Source organism: Labeo rohita, chromosome 8 (genome assembly GCF_022985175.1).
Source record: "Labeo rohita strain BAU-BD-2019 chromosome 8, IGBB_LRoh.1.0, whole genome shotgun sequence".
NCBI classification, from domain to species: Eukaryota; Metazoa; Chordata; class Actinopteri; order Cypriniformes; family Cyprinidae; genus Labeo; species Labeo rohita.
The window spans coordinates 25,256,888-25,276,531 of NC_066876.1; the positions used below are offsets into that span (position 1 = coordinate 25,256,888).

Sequence of the window (19,644 nt, forward strand, 5' to 3'; positions counted from 1 at the left end):
TCGAATGCAGAAAAAGATGACATTACATAAAATATTAATAGGTGTCAATTTTTTGGCATTTAGTTTGAACAGCCTAACACATTAAACAACAAGATCTTACAATGCCAAATTTGGTGGTAAGGGTTTGTGTGTGAAATCATTGGGATTTTTGGTAACATTAATACATGTTCTTCAAAAATAATATACGTTTAGCTCCATGTACTGTTTTTGATTATATTTTGTTGCAGAAGTTACACATCAAGTCACCTCTAGGGTGATCAGTGTTTCAGTGAGATTTCTATCACATTATATTACATAAATATGATTTACTTTGCTATACAGACGTAACTCTATATAACCTTTTCAGTTTGCTCAACAAATAACATAATTACAATAATATAATACTACTTAATACATAATATCAGTACATATATTAACCTAAAATGCAAGCTGACTGAACATGGGAAACTGGATGGATGACTGAACAAGTAAAAAACATTTTTAATTTCGAGTTCATAAAACATATTATGTTTGATGAAAACACAGACCAACTTTAATTGTTGAAGGGGATATCGGATGCCGATTTTCCATTGGTATGATTCTTTAGGCACTTTTGTTAAAATTACTCAATGCTCGTGCAAAACAAAAACATTTTTACCTCACCGTTTTGGTGCATGTCTCTTTAAATGATGATGAGCTACTGCTCACCCCGCCCCTCTCTTCCATTTTTTGTGTATTCATTTTAAACTAATCCACTGCATCCTCAGTGACTCTGATGTCGAGAGAAAATGAAGACTCTTATGTTCACTTTTACATCCAACTACAGAACACCTGCACTGCTTACAAGGCGCTGTTGTCACTACAGCTGTTTGAATCTGGAGAAAATGGTGTACGGCGTACAACTGGCTGAGGGTGGAAATACGCTAATACGGGACACTTTGTCAGCAGTACTGCTCAGAAAATCTAAACGGCTTGATAATTGAGAAAAAAAAGTGGTGAATGGATTTTAGGGGATCACTGTAGGGTGGTTGTGTGCACACACTACTAAGACACATTTATATACAAACACTATGTAAAAATGAATTATGCATCCGATGTCCCCTTTAAGCCGATACAATTTTTTCATAAGTGTAGTAAACTCAAAAAATCCTGAATCTGTTGCCTCAATTTCCCTAATTTGGTCGTAAGAAGCAGTTAAGCTGTTAAAAGCAATAAATAATGTAAATCTTCATGTACAGAATGAAGTTAACAAAAAGGTAGTGACAGCTATATTTAGCAACTGTTGCTGACTACAGACATACATGTGCTCGCCTTAACACAGACGTCTACGAAATGCAAATATTGCACTTTGCCACATAAAAGCCGTCGTAATTGGATGACTCTTAAAATGTTTATCTAACAATCTGATATAATGTGGCAGTGATGTCAAAGCTTAAACCACAGGACAGGAAATGGACCATCTATTCCATCAGAGTAGGTGTCATGCAAGACATAAAACCACAAACCTTTCTTTTAGAGACACAAATACACACTCCATAAAGACGTGAGACCTCTCTTAAATGCAACCACGAGTTGGAAATTAGAAACGTCTATTGAGATCACTAATGAAAAGCTAATCACTAATGGTTTGATTTGCGTGCCTAATATAACCACACAGTGTGTAACTTTAAATGATGGTAATATTTTATTAGACTAGCCCAAATGGCAATAGTATGAATGACAGGATATGAAGTAGCAACTGTCACTTAATGACGGGTGTGTATGACAGCGTTGAGTCACTGTCATGCATTACAATAAGGCAAAACAAACAGGAACCACAGACAATAGGGTCAATATATGTGGTGAAGGAAACACATACTGACACACACATGCCGTCCTCTACACTGATGACATCAATAAGATGTCAGTGAGATTTCCTGACTTCTTAACCATTTTTCATACACACACACACACAGACTTAAACATTCTGAAAGCAAGGCCGTGTTTGCTTAGCTGAGCCTGAGAGCTGTTATTCACAGACACGAAATAGAGCATTCCACCAGCAAAGGGGGGTCTTTTTTGCTAGTCTACTTTATAAACATTCAGAATTACACAAACATAACAGAATTACGCACCAAAATAATCCTGTGAATCATCAATAAGCAATATCTCAGAGTTTGCAGTGATGAGCATTCTTCACGCACATAGTGCATTTAAACAGACTCAAAAATGTTGTACCAAAATAATCAGTTCTCCACAAACAATCATCACTTGCTTCTAAAATAAGCAAATACAAATGGAGAACAAGATGGGACAAGAGAAACAAGGGTGAGGTATCTGCCCTCTGGCAGATACTTGCAAATATGCTGCAATCCAGCAGCACCCTTCTCATGGGGAAATATCACTCCATCTTTACTATATTTTTAAAGTGACTGCACAAACACAAATTGAACCATATTTCATATCATATCTATTCATGTTCATTATACAAAAATGCACGTTAGGCTACAAATTACTCAATCTCAAACCAGGTTTTTTAAATCTTTGAAATATAACCAAATAATAATAATTAAAACATTATTGTCTACTTCAATATTATAAAATATAACATAATCTTATTTGATTATATTAATTATTTATCCAGGTGAAAAAGTCAGTGGCCACTCCCTAAAATCTAATGCACAAATAATTTCTATTTCTGATTGAATTAATTAACCTAAGTTTATTATAAAAGCACAAAGTATATTTTAATATGTATGCTCTAAAAAAATGCTGGGTTAAAAACAACTGGGTGAAATATGGATACTAGTAAATAGGAGAATTTGCTGATGTAAAATTTGTTTGGGGCCAAAATCATCTCTACCCTTATTTGACAAGCAGGCAACATAATGCGTCAAAGAATGTTTAAATCTACCCCACAGTTACACTTTAACAAGTCAGCGTGAGACAGAGAGTAAATGAGAAACCCAGCGGAAAAGTACTAGTGGAAGAGAATGTAAATAAAAAACAAATTCCTTAGAAAGAGTGAAACTCAATTTGAGGAAGGTGAGCAGAAAAACAAGGGGGTTTAAAACTTGAGAGGAAGAGGAAGCCAAGAGTTGCACAAGATGTTAAAAAGAGACATGGAAAACCAAACGAGGGGAGAAGGAAACAGCAAGCACTTGGTAATGGTTTAAAGGAGGCAGGAGGAGATAGTCAAAAGTTCTCCTTTACCCGTCTGTGGTCTTAAGTGAGCTGGTGGAGCGAGACCGGGGCTTCATGATAATGCTCATTCTGGACGTGGATTTCCCTCCGCTAGCGGCTACGGCTAATCCCAGCAGTGTGTGTTTGTTTTCAGTCCTCACATGTGTCTCCAAGCGTGAACATGACTCGGTCGAGACGGCCCTGCCTCTGACAGGAGCCCCTTGTGTCCCGGGACTCTCAAACTGACCGAACAGGCGTTCCAGTGTTTCTGTCACTCAGCAACCAGCTGCTATAATGCAAGACAACCCGTCTCTCCCCCACTCGCTCTCTCTCCTAATACTCCCACCCTGAGTACTTTCCTCCCTCCCTTCCTGGCCGGCTGCAGGGCGCACTGCTTGGACTCGTGTAGTAATGACGTAGTCGGGGGTAGGGCGCTCTTTATGTGTGATATGAGGCAACTTAACACCTCAACTTGATGACGGCGTAAAGTGAAAGGTAAGTGATCCCAACGGATGTTTATACTGCGTAAAAGTGGTGGGAAGGAGTTGCCCTGTAGTATGAATTCATGCTGAGTCAAAAGATTTAGTGTGAAATTGTACATCCTGTGTAGTCTGGAATTTCAAACACCACACGAGTCATTCACAATGGATTATTAAAAGCACTTTCACATACTGTGCGACGACCAGAATGTAATAATATTAGAGTCATTTAACGCCCCAAATCGACAACGAAGATTCTTCAAACATCACTGAAAAGTACCACATTTCTCCTCAGCAAAGACAATCAAACACACATGGCTGTGCTTGACTAGTTTGTGGGAACTAGTCTCCCGCTGTGACTAACGGTTCACACATTAACCTGTGCCAAGGGCTCTCAAAGGTGTTTTAATGACACATGCCATGCGTCAACCAATGACAGGGAAGCAGGGAGTACCGCTTGTAGCTCTGCTCACTTTCAGTAAACATTTAGACAATAAACTTGATTTTATCTTTAGTGAAAGTTTACAGATGTCTAATTATGCAGTCGTTTGTTTGGGAGAAATTCTAAATTACAAAATGTAAAAAACAGAGACTTTCTGGTGAGTGTGTTTGTTTCACTACGTATGGACAGCGGAATAATTTCACACAGTATTTACAGCTGATCTAAGTTTGTGCGCATCATTGCCCCCCTGTGTTCACAAGAGATTAAAACAGTTAGTACTAGATAAAATCAAGAACATCTCCTGGCAAAGTCAATTATAGAGTGTAAAAACAGAATGTAAACACAATTACACAAGCGCTGTGGAATTAACCAACCAGTTAACCAAGGAAAGCTTCCACACTATTACTTTGTGAATACTTCTTAGGCTTATTATTATTATTTTTAAGTATATTACTATATAAATACACTATAAAGTCTGAATTACAGAAAGCTCATCAAAATTTCTACTATTATTGACCAGGAAAAAATGTTTTATTTATTTATTTAATGGTTTATTGATGTAGGGGCATGGTGTCACACTATATTGCGTAATGACAACCTGCTGTATGTCGACTGATTTGAAAGTGCATTAAAAATAACTAAATTGGTCAAAAGTAAAAAAAGGACATGTTCCACATTAAAATTATTTTCTGCAACTTAAAACAACAACAACTATATATATATATATATATATATATATATATTCTGTCCTTTTATTTATATATTTATTTATTAATTTTTAATACATTTTTAAATCAGTCAACATACAGCAGGTTCTCATTATGCAATATCGTGTTACAACATGCATGCATATATATATATATTCTGTCTGTTTTTACTTTAGAACAATTTATTTCTATATTTATTTATTTATTTTTAATGCATTTTCAAATCAGTCAACATACAGCAGGTTCTCATTATGCAATATAGTGTGACAACATGCCCCTATATATAGATATACATATTTATAGATATAGATTTTTTGCCTGATCAGCAGCAGTGACATGATGATTTTCATGGCAGAATATAAATATATAAATCTGCAATTTACCTATATAAATTACCAAATAATATATATAAAAATATATATATATAAAAACAACACATTGCTTTTTAAAATGGGAAAAGCTAACATACAAAGATTTTTTTTGTTAGTGCCATATCAGCAGCAATTAATAAAAAAAAAGACAATAAATAACTAAAGACTATGTGCATGACTAGATAAAAAATGAAAAAAAAAGGGAAAGGTAATATACCAAAATTCTATTCTATTCTATTCTATTCTCTCTCTCTTTCTCTCTCTCTCTCTCTCTCTCTCTATATATATATATATATATATATATTGCTTAGGCCAGCAGAAATTGTAATAAACATAATGTGACAACTAAACCTGATATCAACATGACCCCCATTTGACATTTATACAAATTATATAATCAATTATATAATGTATTAATTATATAATGTATCCCATTGCAGTTTTATCACGGTTACTCGTTTATCCATGAGCAATTACAATTATATACACTTGAAATTTAGAAATGGATCCTTAAGACAGCTATAAAAACAAGACAACTGCAAAAAAAAAAAGAAAATTAATTAATTAATTAATTAACAAATACCCCAAACATTTATGCAATAAACCATTTACACAGTTTACTAATACAACCCTTAACTAGTGTGTACTGTTAACCAAATAATAAAAGGTTTGCTGTAAACTATATATCTGTCTAATGTGGAAGTTTGTATGTACCTGCGTGACTTGAACCAGCGTTTCCTTTTCTTGCCTTTCAGTGAGTTTATATCAAGCTGTCGGCCGTTCCAAATAAAAGTGCTAAGAAAGAGAGAGAGAGGAGAACCGCCAGGAGATTCACTAGCCATGGTGTCCGAAGGAAACTGACAGCTTGACTGACCCCAAATAAGAGAGCTTCAGCTTTGTGTGAGGAAAATGTCCACGTCACTACTCTGACCTCATCCCATAATCCAATAACACCTGTCTGGCCTTCTTGCAACCACCACGTCGGTAACACAACCTTCTGTGCTGAAAAACTGTACACGAAACTATGTCTAAACTATGTCTGACATTTAATCAGGTAATCAGATATATGTACCTATAGATATATTTTTTGGTGGTATTAAAAATAGACCTAAGCAACAAAAGACTTTAAAGTGACTTAAAATACATACACAATAGCAAAGTCCAATAATAATTGGTTTAAATAAAATAACAAAAACAAGTCATCATACGTTTTTATAGAACAAAGCAGTTACAATAAATAATGCAATAAAAAAATGTAAGGGTTACGTATGTGCATTATGTATTATATCAAATACCTGCAGAGGGCGCCAGTGGCCGGACGATTGTTTTTACACTTTACAGCATGGGTAACCTTACCCATACCAGCATAAATGCTATTTAAATTATTTAAAATAATATTTAACGGACTTTTTTATGTATTGATGAAAGCATACATAGTATTGTTATGTCTTTAAATTGCAAATTTGTTGTTATATTAAATCTATATTTTATTATTTCTTAGGGGCGCAAAAGGCACTGATTTCGTGGAATGACCCTAATGCTTTTCATGGATTCTCGTCCGTGGATTGCACCAGAATTTTACAGATTACTTGACACAAAATGCAATGGAGGATTTTTTATGATCAAGTTATTCAAGGAATTATGACAACCCTAATTTATTATTTATAATATATAGCATTACAGGACTGAATTGAAATTTTTTCCCATGCTGCCCGTCTAAAAGTACTGCATTGGATACCAGATGGTAAGTGTCTACAAACGTACTGCTGCATCTCCACATGCATTCATCTCCATATCACACTCCCACTCGCCTACAACCAATTATTAGCAAAAATAAATCATCCGGAGTTAATCTAAGAAAAACTACGCTATTTTCAAGGTGTTGAATATATTCTAAATCCGATAAATGTGCTAAACCTCCTACTCAGAATTACTTGGATGAAATAAAACCACGCAGAGAGACAGACTCAACATTAACGGCTGCATCCGGATGAATGAAGAACAGAACACAGACGGTTGGAATGGGTCTGTTGCCACTATACCGGAAAAAATTCTTCCTTTCATCATCTGAAAACTGTGACTTTATACTTTACATTATCTGACGTGTCTTTTACTTGTCCATTTTTTACTCTGTGATTTAATGGTAGTGTGTATGTGTGTGTGTGTGTGCTTTATTGGCATTAGCATAAGGCACATATCTGATAGCGATTCTCTGTTGCCAAGCATTTGTCTTAGGCCCAATACACACTGACCTACACTCTCTCTTTCACTCACTCACACACACACACATTCAAATTTCTCTCAATGTGTACTGTAGTTATTGACACGCACCTGCTTCTCGTTGGACTGTGCAGATGTCAAAACAATGACATACTATTAGCACTTTTTTAGAAATTACCACATATTTGTTATTTACATTTCCACAATATCTGACATGTGCATAGCACAGGTCACGAGTGCCATTCAGTTCCACCTATTTATGGCCGAGCTGTAGATAAAACCGGTTTATCGGTGACAAGAAGCATTAAAGGATCTTTAAGGAAATCAATGGGCTCATAAGCAGCTGGTTATCACATCCACAGGCTTAAACAACATGCATTTTCTTTTAAATTCAACATCGTTAAGCTAGTAACAAGTTTAGGCACAACCACTGTCCTTCAGCATTCAAAAAATAAGTGATCCGAAATGTCAAAACAACATGTGTTTATACATTAATTAGCCTATGTTAACAGGAAATACACTATGAAATATGAAACAACCGGAATTCTTTCCACACTACATCTAAGGAAACATTTAATAAGGACAACACAACAAATCTCACATGCTAACGGCTTCTGAGTTAATCCGGTCATAAAACGAATATAAATGTAGCAGCGGACTATTGTGACACGCATAACACATATAAAGAGTTACCATTTCCTCCTGGGTTTGATGTCAATAGGTTTGTTGATGGCATACGGCGAGCCATTTATGCAAGCGCTACGGTAACGTGCGATCCTCTCCAGAGAACAAAGTTCTGAGTTTGCCGGCAAACTCATCGTTACAAGCAAAGCTGAACAGCACTACAGCTGAGCAAGTCTTCCTGGGTAAGTGTGACCAGTTTTCAGCACTGTGAGGATAAATGAGAGTGTAGGGATGGAGGATGAGCAGTAAGAAAGAGGAGGGAGAAAGAGAGAGAGAGAGAGCAGGAGGTGGGTGAACAAGAAGCAGGTAGGTGCTGAAATCATTGGCGGGATCAGTAAGCTCAATCAGCCATTAATGAACTTTAATGAAGACCATCCAGAGTGAGCGTGTGAGTGTCTAAGCGTGCAAAAAACGAAACGCAGGTTTCGTGGAATTGTTCTGATCTGCTCCAATCATACTTTTATTGACTCAGTGGAATTTCTAAAAAGCTTTTATGACCCGACTCTCTGCCCTTAATCAGACAGACGGGGCTGACGCACATCATGAACATAGTCTCGCAGATGACAAGATGCCACGGACATTATATTTCTACTTTCAGCCAATTTAACCCAGTGCAACAGCTTTATCCTGTTAATACAGACCTAATGTCTTGTTATACACTGTATGTATGTAACCAATTAAACTCTGGCATTCAACACATGCCATATTGTTTGTGCTATAAGGTATTGAAGGGATAGTTCAGCCAAAAATGAAAGTTCTGTCATTAATACCTCGTTCTAAACAAGTAAAATCTTTATTCACCTTAAGAACACAAATGAAGATTTTTTTTTTGGTGTGTGTGTGGGGGGGGGGGTGTTCCATTTTTCTTTGAGAGTAGAGTGGAGATGAGACAGGAAGTGAGTGGGAGAGAGGGTGGGGGGGGTGGGATCGGGAAAGGTCCATGAGGTGGGATTCGAACTCGGGACACCTGAGGTGCAACTTATGCACCATATGCCGGTGCATGCTCCACAAGGCTATTGGCCCTGACACAAAGTATTTTTGATGACATTCGAGAGCTTTCTGACCCTGCATAGACAGCAACGCAACTACCACGTACCACATTGTGGTACTCTTGTGAAAGACTGACACGGAAGAGAAGAAGTTGTTGAATAAAGTCATTATTTTTGTTTTCTTTGCACACAAACATATTCTCATAGATTCCTACAATTACAGTTGAACCACTGATGTCACACGGACTGTTTTATCGATGTCCTTACTACCTTTCTGGGCCTTAAACGTTTCAGTTGCATTGCTGTTTCTGACCCTGCATTGCTCTCGGATTTCATTAAAAATATCATAATTTGTGTTCTGAAGGTGAACGATGTCTTACGGATTTGGAACGACATGATGGTGAGTAATTAATGACAGAATTTTCCATTCATCCATTTAATAATTATCCAATTTACTGTCTGCTATTACTTATCTAAGCAATCAGACTTCATGCAAAGTCCCCCTTGGTGGCCCTCTAGACATTAAAATATTAATTTTTGAAGTAAACTAGATTGAAATGCACTTAAATACAATTAGAAAGTCTGAACAACTGCACAGCAATGCCCTGTTAACCACAAACCCTTAAAGGTCCACTGAAGTGCCTTGAAACACGCAGAGTTATTCTATGTGGTGACGTAATTTCAAATGAAACAGGAAAACGAGGCAAGACATATCAATCAGCCCCGCCTCCTTTTTAAAATAGCCAATAGCGTTTCATTTATATCTGCTTAGGCCAGAGCCGTTGAGCTTACTAAAGCCGCATTTGACAGCCACAGTCCAAATGATTAGCCCCTAGATTCAATATGAAACACTTAATAAAACAAAATAGTGATCATAATGCTGAGGCTGTGTAGTTTTATTAAGTGTTTCATATATGCCGATTCGTGCATATGATCTGCTCCGCGTGATCACGTCTCTGGACTGGAGCCAAAGTACAGAGCAGACACAACACAAAATCAAACCTCATTTGCCCCAATCGTCTGAATCGTTCCCTATTGCCTCCATTGTGCACTACATGCCATTCACCATACAGAAAATACTAACACTGTGAACAAGTAACTGATTTAAGCCGCAGCTTCAGCGTCTATTTATAGAGTAGGGGGCGGGACGCTTCGGATTCTAGAGAGCATTTAACTGGACAGAAAGTTTGATGAGAAGCTGAAGTGCAGCGTGATGTCATCAAAATCGTTGATCCACATTGGCAGAAGTGAGATAATGTAAGTTTTAAATGCTTATATCTTGTAAATGCAAATTTTGTTGTTGTTTTGGAGCACACTAGCTTATAGATAACCTTAAGGTTAACATATTCCTACTAAAAGCCAAAAAACTTTTGATTTCATGGGGACTTTAACACTGTGACCAAGCACTGCTGAGAAATTGGTCAGAAAATACACTTTTTAATATTGTATGTGGATATCAAATTTACGAACATTAAGCACAAAAGACAACATAATAATCCCTGATATTAAAAGCTAAACACTTTGAAACACAACAGAGTAGTGAATTTAAGTTTTAGAACAGAGATTCCTTCTAAATCACTATCACTAAAATTTCTGCTTTGTTCACTAGATGGCAGCAGACCAACAGATTATTACAAGCTCAGGTCTGGTCCCCTGTTAGTAGAGGCCATAACTAACTACACCATAATGGAGGCAAAAAGCATCTATAACTGCATTTTGCGACTACATTTTTTTGTGCTCCTAAAAGGGATAATTCACCCAAAAATGAAAAATCTGTCATTAATTACTCACCCTCATGTCGTTCCAAACCTGTAAGACCTTAATTAAGATATTTTTGATGAAATCCAAGAGATTTCTGACCCTGCATAGACAGCAACACAACTGACACGTTCAAGGCATCAAAGGTAGTAAGGACATCGTTAAAATAGTTCATTTGACATCATTAGTTCAACCATAATTTTCAACCATGTGTGTATGTAATTTCAACAAAAATAACTTCAATCAACAATTTTTTCTCTTCTGTGTCAGTCTTCAACGCACGTTCACGAGAGTACCATGACAAATGTAATGAGTAATTAATGACAGAATTTAAATTTTTGGGTGAACTATCACTTTAAATAAAAGAACAGCAAAGAACATTAAAATGCCAGTAATTTAATAAGACAGATTTAAACACTGAACTGTGTTCTCAGTCTATTAAAAGTATGTGCCTATATTGAAATTGCTAGAAAAAAACACTTGACATTATAATAACCCTGTATAAGATCCTCAATCAAATTGTTATCTAATGACAAACACCCAAATAATTTCTCAGACAGTTTTTAATGATTTATTTTTTATTTTTTGTCTAAAAGCCTGAACATTAATTAGAGTAGTTGTACCAGATAATGCAGAGCTGGAATGTAATAAATAAGCAAATAGCATAATAAAATAAATTAATTCAATTAAAAATTATAGTTCTGATTAATTAAGAATATAATAAAAATAATAGGTAACACTTTAAAATAAGGTTCATTAGTTAATATTATTTCATTACTTCAGTAAACATGAACTGAGAATGAACAATACATCTACAGCATTTATTCTTAGTTTATGTTTATTAAAATCTTATTATGTTTATTAAAATCACAAGTTGTTTTTGTCACCATCAACTAATGCACTGTGAACTAACAGGAACTAACAATGAACAACTGTATTTTTATGAATTAACATTAACAAAGATTAATAAACACTATAATAAATGTATTATTCAAACCTCTCTCTCACCTTATTGTAAAGCGTTACCAAATTATATATAATTATTCATATAATAAATAATAATTAGAAATACATACAAAATATATATATATATATATATATATATATATATATAAACATTAAATTAACAACATTAACAAATGCTGCCTGTGATATTCAGTATTTTCCCAAAAGCGGTAACTGAGACCTACCTGGCTCTCCTGCTAAACCTGCATCTTTGCAGTGGATATATCAATTTATTACCACTAGGGAGCACTCTATCACCTGCTGTAACACAGTTAATTCAACAAGGGTCTCTCACTTTGAGACTGAACATCTCATCACAACAGGAGGGGGGAAAAAATGCAGTCACAACGATAGAAAAATGTGTCCAAGGCCAAAAACTCATCACTACACGACACTTATGTAATGATCATAGTGTTTCATAGCAAAAATCGAATTTGCCACAGAGTACATGAATATATTATATACACATAAATTGAATGAGTTGCTCCGGAATGAGCTTCAGGCATCCAAGTGTGGCGAAACCTCCATATTAACATGCGTATTTATCCTTCATTACCATCAAACGACAATCAAAGCTGCTAGTGATGAATATCCCTATAAGCTCTGCCAAGTATAGCCTATAATAAACTCAGCTTATCCAGGCTAACCTGCTATGTAATACTATTGCAACTGCCCTTCCTGAAGACAAAGTGTATGGCTTTGTTTGCAGGCTGGGAGGTACTTCCCATCATCCATCACTGTTCTACTGTAGAAGGCGAGAAAAAGCCACGCCATCTCTCAATGTCAGCGAATGCCACTGACGTCTTGTTTGCCTCGCAGAATCGCTGTTCTCTAGTCTCTCTGGAAGCAACGCCTATCTTATCTTGAAGTTATTTTCTTGAGAGATGACAAAGATCTGGTCATGATTCCTGTACCTGTATGAATCATTCAGCAATGGTCAGGAACAAGAACTCCCCCTGGAGTTTCTTAAGGCTAAATAACTTGCTGAAGGGCATGGAGGTAGTAGAATGGCGTTGTAATCTTACCTACTCCATGATCGCTGAGAAACAAGCACTTTTCAGTGGCCCTGGAGCACAACTCCCAAATTTACAGCCGACACACTAAAGCTTTTCAGATGATTTGTGCAATTTCTGTGCATTTTGTCCATATGTTTTTAGCTTAGTGGGTGCACAAGGTGAAACTGAGGTTTGTTTCTTTGTGGACTACAATACAGTTAAAAATGTTAAAAATACGCCGGACAAAATGCACAACTCAGATTCGATCATTTTTTGAAAAAACTAATTTTGCTAACTAGTCCTAGGTTTTGGAACCAAACCAGTTCAAAAAAGATTTTCTGGAGAGTGAATATCAATATTTAAAAAAAATAAAAAAAAAAAATAAAAAGTTGAACTTTCGGCTCACTGTCGCAAAGGGGCGCCAAAACATTTGAAAGGGGCACGGCCACTTTTAGTGAAATTCCTAGAACTCCTGAAAGGCATGAGATATCTCCGCTAAACCCTGCACACTTATGTAAGAGCTCAGTCTGATGTCACAGGGGAAAAAATTGTGGCGCTTGGCCACTTGGTGGCGCTACAAGAGGCTATAATTGCACAACTATTTGTTCTATCAACATGAAAATCAACATGCATGGCCTTGGTCCGAAACGCCACAAGTGTCTACAAGGACATTTTGCGAATCTAAAAAAATATGGTCGTCATTGGCCAACGAATTCGGAGTACTTGTTAGACACGGTTAACGGAGGCCGTTTTGAATGACCACTGTGGGGTAGCGGGCTATATCGCATTTTTCAAAGGCATAAATGATTGTACGTCACACCTTTTTTTGCACATATGCACAATATTCATATCATACAATATAACTCGTTTTGACTGACTGTGCCTTTATATGAATCAGAATGCACAAACTACTGCATTGTAATCACAATCCAAACAAACATGCTAAATGTAGCATGAGCAGTTTTTGATGTAAATTATATAGTATAATTTTAAAACTTAAATGAAAAACAGAATGGTCTGACCATAACTTTGTAAAATTATGCTACATAAAACATCTGCACAAAACAAAACAGCAGACGGGCTGAATGACAACGCAAATCAACTCTCTGACAGCAGGTGGCGCTTATGGAACAGCAGAAATACAACGTTTCCTTAGTTACTACTGTAAACAAAGCAGCTGCACTTTTAAACTTGTTTATAGTTGGTTTAAATGTTAATGAGCTCTGCTCGCCCCGCCCCCTCTTCTCTCTGTGGAGTGATGAGCCTGTTTACTTTAGTCGCATTTAGCCACGTTTAGCCACTAAACTTGCTAACTAGCACGTTATTAAGAAAGGCGATCACAAAGATAAAAAAAAACAAAAGAGCATGTTAAAAACAGAACCATAATTTACACAACTACATTCCTCTATTTAGACTGATTGTATTAAAAAAAGGCATTAGTCCTTATCCTATAAATTAATTTAACGCATCTAGCTAACAACTAGGTGTGCATGTCTAAAAGTTAATTTTCCAGCTGGTGCAACTCAATCTAATTTTTCTTCTCTACTGCCTCAATGAGCTTTGTCTCGAAATACACAACTCTATCAAAAAAACACAATCTTCACATGCCCTCTGGGGATGCAAGTAATGCCCTGGCTTGTAGACTGTGCTGTACCTCTGAAACAAGATGGATTTCATGGCTTCCCGAGTGGAGCAGAGGGGTTAAACAGCTTTCTCCTCAGTCACCAGGTGTTCGCGCAGGCCGGTCGGGCTGCACACACACAGCCAGACTGTCGAGGAAGAGTGATCGGCTAATTAGCCTGTCTGCATGTGGCCAATTGTCGCACACCTGACTGGCTTATGACGTACCTCACAGTGCTGGCCTTTGGCCAAAGCTGTGTGGGAATCAGTTTACTCTGTAACTTGTGTGTGGTGGGATGTGATTTGTGCTGTGTGTATATGTGTGTGTATATTTGAGAAGCCACTCGACTAGCTCATTATAAGCAAAGAAACATTTATCTTTATATTGCTTACATACAAATATTGTTAATATATTAAAATGAACAGTTAACTTATAGACCTTCTGAGGAACACAAAAGAAATAAGAAATTATATTTAATATATATTAAGTACACATAATAACATTGGAACAACATAACTGTGAGCATTATGAATTATTCCTTAAATTTGAAGTAACTGTATTGCAATGCACAAAGAAACAAACTTAGTTTCACCTTGCGTGCCCACTGAGCTAAAAACGCTCTACTTTGATCAAACACTGCAGCACAGAATAAGACTCATTTTTCACAACTACTTGTAGTGGGTTTAAATGAACAAGACAGCTTGAATGCCATATGCGTCTGACCATGAACTCAACAAACAGATGAATTAATTATGGCAGGCACAGTGTGAACTGAACCGTTAATGACAAAACAGACAGATGAAACAGTCACTAACTTCTGTCACTGCTCGATGAACATTCCTCCATGGGAATTTTTGTGCGAAATAACAAGGATTTGTGGGACCCTCTTTGTCTCATCAGTTTCAGATTTTTGAGACAACATGGTATAACCAAAGACATCAATAATGCCCAAAGAAAAATATTCAATTGGCATTCAATTTCATCTCTACGGCAGTTGTTCAACTAGTACAGAATCTCCATAAAGAAATACAGTTGAGGTCAAAACTACATACACCTTGCATAATCTGCAAAATGTTTATTATTTTACCAAAATAGGAGAGATCATACAAAATGCATGTTATTTTTAATTTAGTACTGAGCTGAATAAGATATTTCACATAAAAGATGTCTACATAGTCTACAAGAGAAAATAATAGTTGTATTTATAAAATACACTTGATTCTTAATACTGTGTTGTTACCTGAATGATCCACAGCTGTGTTTTTTTGTTTAGTGATAGTTATTCATGAGTCCATTGTTTGTCCTGAACAGTTAAACTGTCCACCGCTCTTCAGAAAAATCCTTCATGTCTCACAAATTCTGGTTTTTCAGCATTTTTGTGTATTTGAACCAGAGTAACACATTACAAGTAACACAAGTTACGTAATACTGTTATTTTTTAAGTAACTAGTAAAGTAACGCATTACTTTTGAATTTTTAAGAAAATATCTGTGTTGCTTTTTCAAATAAGTAACGCCAGTTACTTTTTTCCCCATTTATTGATTGACAAGTCTCCTGTTGGGAAATTGATTAAATATGTTAAATAAAACAAATATCCTTTATGTATTTAATCCCATTTTATTAACCAGTGTCTTTGCTGCTGACCTGCGATGATGCGATTCAACCATACTAATAAGTAAAAATTACTCTAGATAAACTAACACTTGTGCTTCATTTTTTATAGCTGAAGAGTGATCTCCTGCATAAATGTACTTTTCTTTCAGCCTGAGGTGAATTCATTTCACTTTTGGTGTAAAAGGGCTTTTTACAGAATTGTTTTATATTAAAAACAAAGAAGCAAGCCCTGCCCAGATTTAAAAAGTAATTGTAATGTATTACTATTAAAAGTAACTTTCCCCAACACTGATTTAAACCCTTTTTATCAATGAGTGTATGATTTTGAGATTCTGTAATAGTTGCATATGAGTCCCTCAGTCAACCTCAATGTAAAAAAAGATGAATCTCAAAATCATACGGTCATTGTTGGAAAGGATTCAAATACACAAAAAAAACTGAAAACCAAAGAATTTGTGGGGCCTGAAAGACTTTTCTGAAGAACAGTGGACAGTTTAACTAAAAAATCATTCAGGTAACAACAGAATTAAGAATCAAGTGTATGTAAACTTTTGAACATTTTTATAAATTCAGCTATTATTTTCTCTTGTGGACTATATGTAAATGTCTTTTAACTGAAATATCTCATTCAGGTCAGTTTTAAATTAAAAATAACATGCAATTTGTTTAATTCCTCTTATTTTGGTAAAATAATTAACATTTTGCAGATTCTGCTTTGTGTATGTAAACTTCTGACCTCAACTGTCATTCACACAATCATAATTCAATAAAAAATTACTGAAAATTTACCTCAGGACATCCAGGATCTAGATGAGTTTCTTCAACCCTAACTCTAACATCACAAAAATGATGAATGATGGATTTGTTTTTGACAAACATGCATCTTTTTGTTGATGGACTAGAGACGTGTGGATTACTTGTGGATTATTGTGATGTTTTTATCAGCTGTTTGGACTCTCATTCTGACAGCACCCACTCACTACAGAGGAACTAATGGTGAGCAAGTGATGTATTCTTCAAATCTGCAACGATGAAGAAACAAATTCTACAGAATCTACATTTTGGATGGCCATTTTCAGTACATTTTCAGCAAATTTTCACCTGTTTCTTTAAGTATGCCATTTAATCTGCTATCTTCACACATAGGAACCACCAAAATTTTTGAGCCGATCACCTCAGTCGTAAATGCCATGTGACTAATAATGACAACACAAGGACGTGCACCAAGCTCTCACTAGCAACTATTCTATGCTGTTACGTGTGAAACTGTGAAATCTCTCACTTTTAAGAGGCTCCAAAAAGAACTACGCAATGAAAAAACACCATGAAATATACTACAATGAAATATGTGACCCAACAAAAACAGTCGTAAGTAGCACAGGTGTATTTGTAGCAATAGCCAACAATACATTGTATAAGTCAAAATGATCAATTAGGTTATTAAGTAAAGATCATGTTCCATGAAGATATTTTGTAAATTTCCTAGAATAAATACAGTCTATCAAAACTTATTTTTTGATTAGTAATATGCATTGTTAAGAACTTCATTCCAGATTTTCAAATAGTTGTAAAATAGTTGCAAAAATTATCCTTTGTTTTGTGGTCCAGGTTCACATATTTGTTGGTTGCAAAAAAATATATATATTCTCAGAATCTAATACTGAATGACCATCAATAGTTGGTCAAAATGATTTTTAAAACCTGATTGTTAAGTTTGATCTGGATCAAACCTTGAGCACTTGTAAATTTTCTATGTTTTTTCATTCTTTTAAAGATGCAGCGTGTGCCCTAGAAGATATGATTCAGATGATCAAAGTATAATAGCCGGCAGCCTTGCATGTATAATTATATGACTCATTTAAGCATTAAATAATCAGGAAAATGTTACAGGCTTGTTATCTCATTGGGTGGAGTCAAGAGCTCTCAGCCTCTGTGATAAATCTTATATACGCTCGAGGAGCTCCAAGTCTGGGGCTTCAGGGCACTATCACAGGAAGAGCATAAAAGATAAAAGTAAGTTTCAATAAAACATATTTCAATCATGATGCACAAAGAAAATGAATAAGTGACTTTTGCAAATTCTGAAAGCGGTTTTATCACCGAATATTCATATAAAATGACATTTTTACAACCAACAAGGCCTTTAAAATCCAAGGCAAATGTGATTAAATCTGTATTCACGCTTATTTTATAATCTTTTAAAGACAGCTGAATGACAGCAACAAAATGGTCAAACTCTATTCACTGTTACCAAGGTTACTGGAAATGCATTCAAGGAAAACCCAAACGACAAGTCCGTGAAAGGACAAAAACAAAGTCTTACTGTGGGTATGTTGTGCATAGATTTGAATATTCAACTAACACAGTCAAACATAGCCCACATTTCTGTATACTATTTCGTTCTGAAGCTAGGATACAAAACAGAACACCTAGATAGTGACAGCACAACAGCAGATTACAAACACTGTTACAAAGCATGAAATCACGCAGCCTCAAATAAGCATTTCAGCTATTCATCTGGCAGTTTGTTTTTTTAGCTGGTGTTCTCCTGTGAAGATACTAGCGGCATGCGGCTGTCGTAATGGGATTAGACTGACACAAAGCTGAATGATGTCATATCAGTGACAGTATGAGAGCAGAATGACATCAGCTGAAACACATTTATATCTGTAGGCAGGCTTGTATATCTATATACTAACAATTCTTTATAAATATATCAAAATAAATATCAAATTACATGTTTATTCAGTTTTAATTCATCAAGTTTTGCCTTTTAAAGCAAGAAAACTACAGATTTTTCTGCATTAATCAATTTATTCTCTAATTATATCTCTAAATTCTGATTGGCCGAGCCTGTGACGGCACATTCTATGTTCAAAATCACATGAATTGAACATTTGTTGCTTTTAGTTCATGTGCCAAAATGCTACCAAAATCAGTTTTAGCAGTTTTTACCTCAGGGGAAAAACTAGACAAAACAAAACAAAACAAAACTATTGATGACTCATACTGCACTGCACAGATTTTTGTCCAATCAAATGCTTTAGAATGAGAATGTCCCTCCTCCTCATACCATCAGCTACAAGCTGAGTGTGGAAATACAGATTGGTTTGACTGACAAACATCCAGACTCTTTATTATACATCTGATGTATTTGTTTTGGATGTAATACACCCATAAATTTTCTAAACTTGTTGTGACATCCAGAATCAAGCTATTATCTTTCATCTTGCCAACAATTCAAACTATTGGCAGGAGCAGCTGTTTTTTAAAACAGGAAAGGCATGTGTAATTTGATAAGTCCAGCACGAGTTTGTTTTGAATCAAGAATGACGCAAAACATGACTGAAACGTCTTATATCATGACAATGATATAATTCATCTACATCAAGGATGTACTCTTTAAGCACTTGAATGTATAATCAAACTACGAACCAGACTTTTTACTTTCATTAGATTTCTAGTCAACTAAATTAAACACTGATTATTGGCTATTATGATTTTAGTATAGAAAAGCACATGCAAGTCATTAGCATAGACAACACGCTATCTTTGTCTCAAAGCTATGCGTAACAGAAGGTTTAGGTGAGAATGAAACATGCAGTGTGGATTGTACTA

The 19,644-nt window shown here is 35.7% G+C and overlaps 1 protein-coding gene across 6 annotated transcripts in view; it reads right to left on the reverse strand.

The window, feature by feature from the left end:
- pde4d (phosphodiesterase 4D, cAMP-specific) overlaps window positions 1–19,644 on the reverse strand; it is a 160,113-nt gene that overhangs the window by 32,936 nt on the left and 107,533 nt on the right. Inside the window, exon 1 of one of the 6 annotated variants that reach the window (XM_051116861.1) lies at window positions 5,855–5,984. The exons of 4 other annotated variants lie outside the window; for them this stretch is intronic. In XM_051116861.1, coding sequence (XP_050972818.1) covers window positions 5,855–5,982 — 128 coding nt within the window. In that variant the 5' untranslated portion in view covers window positions 5,983–5,984. Of the gene's footprint in view, window positions 1–3,171; window positions 3,473–5,854; window positions 5,985–19,644 lie in introns of those variants that run through there. One more of the 6 variants, XM_051116862.1, reaches the window with a different exon arrangement.